We start from the raw sequence: 12,543 nt of genomic DNA, 5'->3' as shown, positions 1-12,543 counted from the left end.
AGTGAGAGAGAGAGAGTGAACTTTCTCTCTCTCTTTCTGTGTATTTTTTCAGTGTGTGTGAGTGCTGAGTAAATACAACGTGACAAAGTGGCCCAGCGCATTACGTCTCCATCAATAGCCACTTTAAGGTCATGGGCTGAGGGCATAAGCCGATTGGCTGGCTGGCTACTCACCTGGGAAGTAGCGAGCCAATCCGGTGGCGCTGCCAAACACCTGCCACAGTAGAGTAGGATCCTCTTCCTTGTTCTTCCTAAACACGGCCTCTAATGCATCTGTCCAGTTCAGCTCATTCAGTACAATGGTGGCTGTGGGATAGACAAACACATACGCATACACACACATTAGTATTCACACACATTAGTATTCACACACATTAGTATTCACATAACAGAGTTAAAGGCCCACTCTGTGATATTTACAACTGGTTTTGATCATTTGACTTAAACAACTCATTTTCTGAGGGGACTTCCTTTGAGGTGACGGATTGGTATACAAGACACATAACAACATGATTTAACTCAAAATTATGTACAGAAATCCTATTGACGCAACAGATGAGTATTCCCAGAGAGAGAGAGCCGAAGTGAGAGGTTTCACTCCCGTCAAAATCTGTCCACGTGGGAAAACAGTGGTCCTGGCTTAACTGCTCCAGGAAGAACAGGGTGCTTAGCTGTATTGGATGGGGAGAAGCAATTCAACATTCTTTGCAGAAATTAAACTGAAGTACTGTATACAGTGTATTGGGTACGGTACCACACTCAGGTTATTCATAAATATCTCTTAAATACGTACACACGGAGTCTACTATCTCACAGAAAGGACAAAGATAATAAATGACCACTAACACATAAAGGTGAGTAGAGAGATGAACATTGGTAGTTATGTTGAAGATGAACTTTACCGTGTTTATTGTATGTTCAACTTTTGATCCTTTTGTAATAGGATTATTTTCTATGTTATTTGGTAACGCCATGTATGAAGATCGGCTAGTATCTGCCATTAACGCAATGATGGCAACTCTAATGCTAAAACTACAGCTAAGCTGACTGATTCTTGTCTACATATGGCTACCTCCAATCCCACGTCTAAAGAGCAGTTCCTGTGTTCTATCTGTCTGGATGTATTCACTGAGCCGGTCACAACTTCATGTGGACACAACTTCAGCAGGTCCTGTATCAGCGGATACTGGAAAACCATTGACCTGTGCCAGTGTCCAACATGTACGCATAAGTTCCACACGAGACCAGAGCTTCGCGTCAATACATTCATTGTTGAGATGGCTGCTCAGTTCAGGAAATTAGTTCAAGTGAAAGCTACCAGCAGCCCAGACCAATGCCCTGCCAAACCTAGAGAAGTGTCCTGTGATGTCTGCACTGAGACGAAGCTCAAGGCCCTGAAGTCCTGCCTCGTGTGTCAGACCTCTTACTATGAAACTCACATGGAGCCTTAGAGACACAAGCTGATCAACCCTGTGGAGAACCTAGAAGACAGGATGTGCAAGATGCACGAGAGACTGCTGGAGTTGTTCTGTAGCAATGACCAGATGTGAAAATAGTAAAAAATAAAGAAAAACCTTTGAATAAGTAAGTGTGTCCAAACTTTTGACTGGTACTGTGTGTGTGTGTGTGTGTGTGTGTGTGTGTGTGTGTGTGTGTGTGTGTGTGTGTGTGTGTGTGTGTGTGTGTGTGTGTGTGTGTGTGTGTGTGTGTGTGTGTGTGTGTGTGTGTGTGTGTGTGTGTGTGTGTGTGTGTGTATATATAATTATATACACATACTAACAATTCATACTCTACAGACAATGGAGAACTGGCATCTGAGAGTTCAGCAATGTAATGGGTTAACTTCCATGAGGAACAGTAGATGGGGAAGAAATGTGGATGGGGAGGAGCATTGCACTGTCACTAAGCTGAAATGAAACTGAAGTACACAGTGTATTGTGTACAGTACCAAGCTTTCTTCAGCTCTTCAGATATATCTATATCTTTCTCACAGAAAGGACAGAGATATTATCAACAAACACATGCAGGTGAGTGGAGAGATTAACATGGACAGACAAATTGTGGGTAAGCTTTAGTGTGTTTACTAACTCTGTTACTTTATCGTGTTTACTGTGGGCAAATCCTTTTTCTTTTTCAACTGTATGTTTAAACTCTTTATCCTTTGGTTAGGGGACTATTTTCAATGCTATATGGTACCACATTGTGTCAAGATTGGCTAGCATCCGCCCATAACACAATGTTGGAAACTCTAAAGCTAAAACTACAACTGATTATACACTCTTAGAAAAAAAAGGTGCTAAGTAGAACCATACAGGGTTCTTTGGCTTGTACCCATAAGTTAACTGCCTGTATATGGTTCCACCTAGAACCCTCTAGGAAGGGTTGTACCCCCCAAAAATGATCAGCTAAAGGTTCTTGCTTGAACTGTCTATGAAGGCTTCTACCATGCACCTTTTTATCTTTGGAGGGTTACGACTAAAACCCTCTATGAACGATTATAACCCACCAGCCTTATTAGCCTTTAAAATGTAGTTGAATGTTCTTTTTTATAATGATTGAACCTTTATTTAACTTGGCAATTGAGTTAAGAACAAATTATTACTTATAATGACGGCCTACACTGGCCAAACCCGGACAACGCTGGGCCAATTGTGAGTTGCCCTATGGGATTCCCAATCTAGTGATACAGCCTGGATTCGACCCAGGGTGTCTGTAGTTACACCTCTAACACTGAAATGTTGTTCCTTAGACCACTGCGCCACTCGGGAGCCAATACAAGACATAACATATATAATAAGGCCTTTCTTTGAGGCCCTAGTTATACCCTAACACAGTGGTGTTAGAAATATCCTGCTTTACAGGCCACATCAGGCCTGCAAGTCCCATTATGCTGGCTTGCAAAGTGATGTGTAATTCATATTGGAATCCAGCCAGAATTAGGATACCCAACAAGTGTAATTGTTAATCACCCGCAACCTGCATTCAGAATGACTGCCAGGGTTGGGAAGATTGTGTCATGTTTTGTCTTATATTGTGTTGTCATTTTGCTTTCCCTTCTGTTCGTTTCCCCCTGCTGGTCTTATTAGGTTCGAACAACTCTCTCATCCCTCAGAATCGTTCTGTTCCTGCTCCCAGCTGTTCCTATTCCCCTACTCAATCATCTAGTCTTTTCACACCTGTTCCGTATCTTGCCCTCTGATTAGAGTCCCTATTTCTCCCTTGTTTTCAACTCTGTCCTGTCATCCTTGTAATTGTTCTGCCAGCTGTGTCTTTGTCTCGCCCTGTCGTGTCTTGTTTCCCTCAGATTCTGCGTGTGAGCAGGTGTCTGAGTCATCTAAACTGCCTTCCCGGAACAACCTACAGTTAATGGTCGGTCTCCAGTCTGTCCTCGACTACGAGTGGAATTAGTTTTTATGTTTTGTTTTCTGCTCTGATTGTCCAGGAGTATTGCCTATTTCCTTTACTGGAATAAAGACTCTGTTTTCGCCAAGTCGCTTTTGGGTCCTCATTCACCTGCATAACAGATTGAATAGAGAGACGACCTCAATCATCTAAACTGGAACAACCATTTCAGTAATGTGTGCAATAAATCCAGTAACTAACAGAATGGATTAGTTTAGAAAACTGTATGTTATTTATCTTTGTGTAGCATAAAATGTAACGTACATACAAAAACACAGATACATTATTACAGTAAAACAACAAATTCTGAAAACCTCCTTGCAATAGAGCATGCTGTACAATATTATGTATGGTTCTATGTTGAACCCTTCTTTCCTTCCAAAGAATCATCAAAAAAAAAAACTTTCTTTCAAAAAACAGTTCTTAGGATGTTACACATTCCAGGTAGAACCCTTTGATTTACAAAGAACCGTTTTCTTCCAAAAAGGGTTCTTCTGATCACAACAGTTCTTGGTAGAACCATATCCTTCCGCAAATAACATTTGTGGAACCAATTGTTCCAAGATAAAACATTAGTTTAACTTTTTCTCTGTCTAGATATGGCATCCTCCAGCAATGTCCTGTCTAAAGAGCAGTTCCTGTGTTCCATCTGTCTGGATGTGTTCACTGAGCCAGTCTCTATTCAATGTGGACACAACTTCTGCATGGCCTGTATCAGGAAGTACTGGGATACCAATGACCTGTGCCAGTGCCCCATGTGTACAAATACATTTGATAAAAGACCAGCTCTATTTGTTAATGCTTTCATTTCTGAGATGGCTGCTCAGTTCAGGAAGTCAGTTAAAAGGAAAGCTACCAGCAGCCCAGACCAATGCCCTGCCAAACCTGGAGAAGTGTCCTGTGATGTCTGCACTGAGATGAAGCTCAAGGCACTGAAGTCCTGCCTGGTGTGTCTGACCTCTTACTGTGAGACTCACCTGGAGCCTCATCAGAGAGTCGCAGCCTTAAGGAGACACAAGCTGATCAACCCTGTTGAGAACCTGGAAGACAGAATTTGCAAGACACACAAGAGACTCCTGGAGTTGTTCTGTAGGAATGACCAGATGTGTGTTTGTGTCTTGTGCATAAAAACAGACCACGAGACTCACCATACTGTCCCTCTAGAGGAAGAGTTTGGAGAGAGGAAGGGTAAAGTGGAAAAAAGACAGTCAAAAGTGCAACAGCAAATCCAGGAGAAACTGGAGAAGGTTCAGGAGATCAAACACTCAGTAGAGCTCAGCAAGAGAAACTCAGAGAGAGAGATCACAGACAGCGCTCAGGTCTTCACTGTTCTGATGCTCTCCATTGAAAAGAACCAGGCTGATCTCATTGAGGTGATTGAGAAGAAGCAGAAAGCAGCAGAGAGGCAGGCTGAAGAACACATTCAAGAGCTGGATCAGGAAATCACTGAGCTAAAGAGGAGAAGCACTGACCTGGAGCAGGTCTCACACACTGAGGATCACCTCTATCTAGTCCAGAGCTTTCCATCCTTATGCACCCCTCCACCCACCAAGGACTGGTCTGAGATTGATGAGTTTGAGGAGAGCGGTGTGTCAGTTGGGGGAGACACTGAATAAAGAGATTGAGAAGCTGCCTGAAATCAAACTGAAGAGGATTCAGCAGTATGCAGTGGATGTGTCTCTGGACCCTGATACAGCACAAAGTGAACTCATCCTGTCTGAGGATCGGAAAGAAGTAAGATATGGAGACACACGACAGAATCTCCCTAATAACCTAAAGAGGTTTGATCCTGTCCTTATTGTCTTGGGAACGGAGGGATTCTCCTCAGGGAGATTTTACTACGAGGTGACTGTTACAGGGAAGACTGGATGGAGTTTAGGAGTGGCCAGAGAGTCTATAAACAGGAAAGGGAATATCACACTGTCCCCTGATAGTGGATGCTGGGCTGTGGTCCTGACCGATAGAAGTAAGTACGGAGCTTGCGCCCCCATCTTTACCCCCCTCTCCCTTAGAGAGAAGCTGCAGAAGGTGGGGGTGTTTGTGGATTATGAGGAGGGGCTGGTCTCTTTTTATGATGTGGAGGCCAGGTCTCATATCTACTCTTTCACTGGCTGCACCTTCACTGAGAAACTATATCCATACTTCAACCCTGGTGTTAATTAATCATGATGGTAAAAACTCTGCCCCTCTGATCATCTCTCCTGTCAATCACACAGAGTTTGAACCTGAAAGGAAGTGACCTTTAAAATTAGTACCTCAATTAGAGTTCTCTTTTATGAAACTCTAGGGAGAATATTTCACTGTAGAGTATTACTGATGTGCTTGTTGTCTGTTATAGTCAGTAGTCCACCTGTCAGTCTGTTAGACATGATGAGTGCAGAATGCAGCAGCAATGTAACAGTTGACCTGTATTACCAATATCTCAGGCTCACAACAAGGTATGACTTCATATCTGGGAGATATTTTAGGGGATGTTGTTTTTTATCAGATAATATCAGCACTACATGTTTGTTTTACCTACACTCTTTAGAAAAATAGTGCTAAGTAGAGCCATACAGGTGTTTTCGGTTTGTGACCATGGGGCAACCCTTGTAACCATGGGGCAACCCTTTTTGGTGCTGGGTACAACCATTTGCAGAGGGTTCTATCTATAACCCACTATGTAGGATTCTTCAAATAACCCCCTCTCTATGGTTGTACCTAGAACCATCTATGTAGGGTTCTACCAAGAACTACTAACATCTAAAGGTTTTTCACAGAACTGCCATGAAGGGTTCTACCAAGAAACCTTTTATCTTTGGAGGGTTCTTCTTAGGACACTCTATGAACGGTTCCACCAGCCTTATTAGTCTTTAAACTGTAATTATTTATGACAATGCATTGCATGTATCATAAGGCCTTTATCTGAGGGCCTAGTTATGCCATAACACATTGGTGTTAGGAATCTCCTGGTTTACAGGCCACTTCAGGATCAACCATTCAATGTACATGCAAAGACACAGATATTACAGTAAAACAAACAATTCTGGAAATCTTCCTGCAATAGAGCATGCTGGGAAATATGATAAGAGCGTCTGCTAAATGACTTAAATGTAAATGTAAATATATGGTTCTATGTAGAACGCTTCTTGCTTTCCAAAGAATCCGTTTTGCCTTCCAGAGAATCATCAAAGAACCATTGTCTTCCAAAAAGGGTTCTTCTGATCAAAAGAGTTCTTGGTAGAACCCTATCCCTCCGTAAAGAACCTTTTTGGAATCCTTTTTTCTAAGAGTGTAGGTATTATGCACACTGTATATCTCTGTTGATCCTCATTAGCTGTCATGAACACTGAGTAACATTGAGGATTTTTCAACTCCAGTTGAAAGGGATAGAATTGGTATTTGGTCTAGTCGAGTCCCAGAGCTTTAGAATAGTGATGGCTATTTATGACAGTCAGTTTGGAATAGTAGACTTATGTAACTGTGGGGAAATATATGTGATATTGGGTTGTGTGTAATGAATGGTTTGTTTCTGACTCATCATTGTATATAATTCTCAAAAGATAATTTTTTACTAAAAAATAAATGTACATGTAACTTGTCCGTCTGCCTTTCTGAACTGATAATAACATGACACTCATTGTGAAAATAAAGGCAAAGAATTAGTGAGTGAATGATGAAAACTATCAAGAGAAACATGACAGTGGACAGTCACCTTAACTTAAATAATGTATTATTGGCTTAAATCTAAATAAAAAATATCCATGCTATAACATTGGAAATGAAAAACTGGCATCTGAGAGAGTTTAGACATGTAAGGAGTTAACTGTTCCAGGAAGAGGGGAGGACCGTTTCAACAGCACTTTGCTGAAGTGGATTGGGAGGAGAATTACAATGTCACTTTGCTGAAGTGGATTGGGAGGAGAATTACAATGTCACTTTGCTGAAGTGGATTGGGAGGAGAATTACAATGTCACTTTGCTGAAGTGGATTGGGAGGAGCATTACAATGTCACTTTCCTGAAATGAAACTTAAGTATACAGTGTATTGAGTGCGGAATAAACTCTCCCCAGCTCTTCAGAAATATCTATGAAATACACAGTCTGCTATCTCACAGAAAATACAAAGATATTACCCACAAACGCATGCAGGTGAGTAGAGAGATTAACATGGACAGATAAATTAAGTTCAATTAAGATTAAATTCAACCATGTTTGATGCGAGTAAATTATTTTTATTTTCCAACAGTATATTACAACTCTTTATTCTTTAGTTAAAGTACTATTTTCTATGTTATATGGTAACACGTGTGTAAAATGGCTAGTATCTCTCCATAAAACAATGTTGGAAACTCGAAAGCTTAAACTACAATTTAGTTGACTGATTCTAGATGTTTTTTTTTACGGTTTGACTTTTCTTTCTCTGTCTAGATATGGCCACCTCCAGTAGTCTCCTGTGCTCTATCTGTCTGGATGTACTGTAATCCCAGAGGAAGGCTGAATAACTCATTAAAGAGCTGGAGCAGGAAACCACTGAGCTAAAGAGAAGAAGCACTGAGCTGGAGCAACTCTCACACACTGAGGATGACCTAAACCTCCTCCAGAGCTTCACATCCCAGTGCAGCCCTCCACTTACCAAGGACAGTGATCTGTATGTGGGGATTGTGAGGAGAGCCGTGTCTCAGCTAGAAGAGACAGTCATGAGTGAGATGAAGAGGTTGTTTGATGATGAGGTGAAGAGGATTCAGCAGTATAGAGTGGATGTTATTCTGGACCCTGATACAGCAAGCCCCTGGCTCATTCTGTCTAAGAATGGGAAAGAAGTGAGAACTGGAGAAAAAAAACAGAAGCTCCCTGATAACCCAAAGAGGTTTGATTCTGCCGTTAATGTCTTGGGAAAGAAAGGCTTCTCCTCAGGGAGATTCTACTATGAGGTAACTGTTACAGGGAAGACTGAGTGGAATTTAGGAGTGGCCAGAGAGTCTATCAACAGAAAGGGGACTGTCGCATTAAGCCCTGATAATGGACGCTGGGCAGTGATCCTGAGGGATGGGAGTAAGTACATAGCTTGTGCCCCGACCCGTGTCCACCTCTGCATGAAAGAGAAGCCCCAGAAGGTGGGGGTGTTTGTGGATTATGAGGAGGGGCTGGTCTCTTTTTATGATGTGGAGGCCAGGTCTCATATCTACTCTTTCACTGGCTGCACCTTCACTGAGAAACTATATCCATACTTCAGCCCTTTGCTCAATGATGGTGGTAAAAACTCTACTCCTCTAATCATCTCTCCTGTCAATCACACAGACTGAGTTTGAACCTGAAATGAACTGACCTGTCAAATTAGTACCTCAATTAGAGTTCACTCTTTCATAAAACACCAGGGAGAATATTTCACTGTAGTTTATTAACTGATGTTTGTTATTATTATTTGACTTCTAAAAGAACAATCCTTTATCTGATCGTAACGGAGCACTGGGCCGGCCACTCTTCAATATCACCTGGGCCAACACCTTCCCACTAATGAGATGACAACCCAGCACAGGTGTAACATACTGAGTAATGAGGGGACACCAATCAGTGCGCCCCACGCGCCAACGTCCAACCTCTAAATATACATGGAAAAACCAAAGCCTATAAATAACATTGTCAGTCTGTTAGACATGATGAGTGCAGAATGCAGCAGCAATGTAACAGTTGACCTGTATTACCAATATCTCAGACTGGAGGGCCTATTTTTGATTAAACTTGGTTGTATGATGTGTCTTGCTGTAGAGATCTGGCATTTTCTAAATTACACAGATTGGCCAGGTGGAGGCACTATAACAAGCAATTGAAAATGCACATTTTGAAAGGTCACGCCCCTCACCCAGTTTGTCCAATAGCCATGAAATTCAGGACATCAGTCCTCCTCTTCACAAGGAACACATTTGCAGCAGGGATCCATAAGGTCCACCACGATGGATATTCCACCATTTAGAATTAGGTGAAAAACACTTCAAACGCGTCTCCTCTGGCACTGAATGACCGATCAGCAAGAGACTTGATATGCGGCACATGTGGACAAACGTCTCTCAACACAATATATTCCAGACTAGTACCTAAAACAACATGGCCGTAATGGCCAACAAGCTTTCATGTGGTCCGAAACACAAATCAGTCACAGATATTTGTATTGTAACAAATTTGGTACACATGTTGAAAACACTGTCAACAAGACTCAACATATGCAAGAACATTCATATTGACCACGGGGTGGCACTATAACTGGCACATGTTTTGTTAATATCAGCATAGTCTCGTTTGAATTTGCCGGGGGAAGGGGGGTATCATTGAGGGGGACGAAATGTTTAATGCTGCATTGTTTTAATTCTGATAATATCAGCACTATATGTTTGTTTTACTTAGATATATACAATGCATATACTCTGTTGATCCTCAATAGCTTTAATGGACACTGAGTAACACTGAGTAACATTCAGGATGTCTGGATAAATACATTCAGTTGAATAGTGATATACTTGGTATTCAGTCTAGCACAGCACCAGAGCTTTAGAATAGTGATACACTTGGTATTCAGTCTAGCACAGCACCAGAGCTTTAGAATAGTGATACACTTGGTATTCAGTCTAGCACAGCACCAGAGCTTTAGAATAGTGATACACTTGGTATTCAGTTTAGCACAGCACCAGAGCTTTAGAATAGTGATATACTTGGTATTCAGTCTAGCACAGCACCAGAGCTTTAGAATAGTGATACACTTGGTATTTAGTCTAGCACAGCACCAGAACTTTAGAATAGTGATACACTTGGTATTCAGTCTAGCACAGCACCAGAGCTTTAGAATAGTGATACACTTGGTATTCAGTCTAGCACAGCACCAGAGCTTTAGAATAGTGATATACTTGGTATTCAGTCTAGCACAGCACCAGAGCTTTAGAATAGTGATACACTTGGTATTTAGTCTAGCACAGCACCAGAACTTTAGAATAGTGATACACTTGGTATTCAGTCTAGCACAGCACCAGAGCTTTAGAATAGTGATACACTTGGTATTCAGTCTAGCACAGCACCAGAGCTTTAGAATAGTGATACACTTGGTATTCAGTCTAGCACAGCACCAGAGCTTTAGAATAGTGATACACTTGGTATTTAGTCTAGCACAGCACCAGAGCTTTAGAATAGTGATACACTTGGTATTCAGTCTAGCACAGCACCAGAGCTTTAGAATAGTGATACACTTGGTATTCAGTCTAGCACAGCACCAGAGCTTTAGAATAGTGATACACTTGGTATTCAGTCTAGCACAGCACCAGAGCTTTAGAATAGTGATACACTTGGTATTCAGTCTAGCACAGCACCAGAGCTTTAGAATAGTGATACACTTGGTATTCAGTCTAGCACAGCACCAGAGCTTTAGAATAGTGATACACTTGGTATTCAGTCTAGCACAGCACCAGAGCTTTAGAATAGTGATACACTTGGTATTTAGTCTAGCACAGCACCAGAACTTTAGAATAGTGATACACTTGGTATTCAGTCTAGCACAGCACCAGAGCTTTAGAATAGTGATACACTTGGTATTCAGTCTAGCACAGCACCAGAGCTTTAGAATAGTGATACACTTGGTATTCAGTCTAGCACAGCACCAGAGCTTTAGAATAGTGATACACTTGGTATTCAGTCTAGCACAGCACCAGAGCTTTAGAATAGTGATACACTTGGTATTCAGTCTAGCACAGCACCAGAGCTTTAGAATAGTGATACACTTGGTATTTAGTCTAGCACAGCACCAGAAAATTAGAATAGTGATACACTTGGTATTCAGTCTAGCACATCACCAGAGCTTTAGAATAGTGATACACTTGGTATTCAGTCTAGCACAGCACCAGAACTTTAGAATAGTGATACACTTGGTATTCAGTCTAGCACAGCACCAGAGCTTTAGAATAGTGATACACTTGGTATTCAGTCTAGCACAGCACCAGAGCTTTAGAATAGTGATACACTTGGTATTCAGTCTAGCACAGCACCAGAGCTTTAGAATAGTGATGGGTATTTATGACATCAGCCTTACTTTATGAAATATGGAATATGAATTGGATGTCATTTTTTTCGGGGGAGTATATTATATGGGGGTGTTTGTAATCGTCTGTTTCTATGGTTTTGATGACTCATTGTCTCTGCATTTCAACATCACCTTGTCGTAATAAAACTAAAGTATACAGTGTTGTCATGCAGGTGATAGAGGACCCAAAAGCTACTTAACAGAAACAGAGTTTATTCAAGTCCAAACAGGGAATAACAGAAATCCAGAGTCTGTTAACAAGAGAATACAGACTGATGGGCCGTTTTTATGACAGAGACACCTGCTCACACGCAGCATCTGATGAAGGCAAAAAAATGTCACGACAGGACAGGGCTTAAACACAATCACAGCATGGTGAATACTAAACAAGGAACCGACGGGACAGGAACGGAACACAAAGGAATAAATAGGGACTCTAATCAGGGGAAAGGATCGGGAACAGTGTGGGAAGACTAAATGATGATTAGGGGAATAGTCAGCTGGGAGCAGGAACAAATATTATTTGAGAGAGCGAGAGAGTGAAGGGGAGGTTTCTAATAGAAAGACCCAATAAGACCAGCAGAGGGAAACAACAGAATGGGGAGCACAGGGACAAGACATGATAATAAATGACAAACATGACAAGTGTATTGTGTACGGTACCAAACTCTCTCCAGCTCTTCAGAAATATCTATTCACTACCTATTTACTTTCTCACAGAAAGAACAGAGATATTATCCATAAACAAGCAGGTGAGTAGAGAGATTCTACTCACCTGGGTTAAACTCTGGGTCCGCGCCCAGGCTCTGTCGAAACCGGCCGCGACCTGGAGGTCCGTGGGGCAACGCTCAATTGGCCTAGCGTCATCCGGGTTAGGGAGGGTTTGGCCTGTAGGGAAATCCTTGTCTCATCGCGCACCAGCAACTCCTGTGGCGGGCCGGGTGTAGTGCGCGCTAACCAAGGTTGCCAGGTGCACGGTGTTTCCTCCGACACATTGGTGCGGCTGGCTTCCGAGTTGGATGGCGCTGTGTTAAGAAGAAGTGCGGCTTGGTTGGGTTGTGTATCGGAGGACGCATGACTTTCAACCTTCGTCTCTCCCGAG

General features: G+C 42.0%; 2 protein-coding genes and 1 pseudogene across 5 annotated transcripts in view; 2 read left to right on the top strand and 1 right to left on the bottom strand.

Annotated features, from left to right (window-relative positions):
* LOC124016976 (voltage-dependent calcium channel subunit alpha-2/delta-1-like) overlaps positions 1 to 12,543 on the bottom strand; it is a 143,411-nt gene that overhangs the window by 65,995 nt on the left and 64,873 nt on the right. For all 4 annotated transcript variants that reach the window (XM_046332307.1, XM_046332308.1, XM_046332309.1 and 1 more), the window contains exon 6: positions 174 to 305. In XM_046332307.1, the coding sequence (XP_046188263.1) occupies positions 174 to 305 (132 nt within the window). The remainder of the gene's footprint in view (positions 1 to 173; positions 306 to 12,543) is intronic.
* Positions 1,932 to 7,089, top strand: LOC124016978 (annotated as a pseudogene).
* Positions 7,152 to 9,137, top strand: LOC124016979 (pyrin-like). Its single transcript, XM_046332311.1, has 2 exons — positions 7,152 to 7,531; positions 7,811 to 9,137. The coding sequence occupies exon 2, from the start codon at positions 8,080 to 8,082 to the stop codon at positions 8,683 to 8,685; it is 606 nt and encodes a 201-aa protein (XP_046188267.1). The 5' UTR covers positions 7,152 to 7,531; positions 7,811 to 8,079; the 3' UTR covers positions 8,686 to 9,137.

This window comes from Oncorhynchus gorbuscha, unplaced genomic scaffold (assembly GCF_021184085.1).
Source record: "Oncorhynchus gorbuscha isolate QuinsamMale2020 ecotype Even-year unplaced genomic scaffold, OgorEven_v1.0 Un_scaffold_134:::fragment_2:::debris, whole genome shotgun sequence".
NCBI lineage: Eukaryota > Metazoa > Chordata > Actinopteri > Salmoniformes > Salmonidae > Oncorhynchus > Oncorhynchus gorbuscha.
Note: the sequence above shows the minus strand (reverse complement) of the source record. Positions and strands in the feature narration are given on the sequence as shown.

What these genes read in the sequence shown, in the direction of transcription:
- LOC124016979 (XM_046332311.1), top strand. Translation starts at nt 8,080, where the DNA reads ATGAGTGAGATGAAGAGGTTGTTTGATGATGAGGTGAAGAGGATTCAG.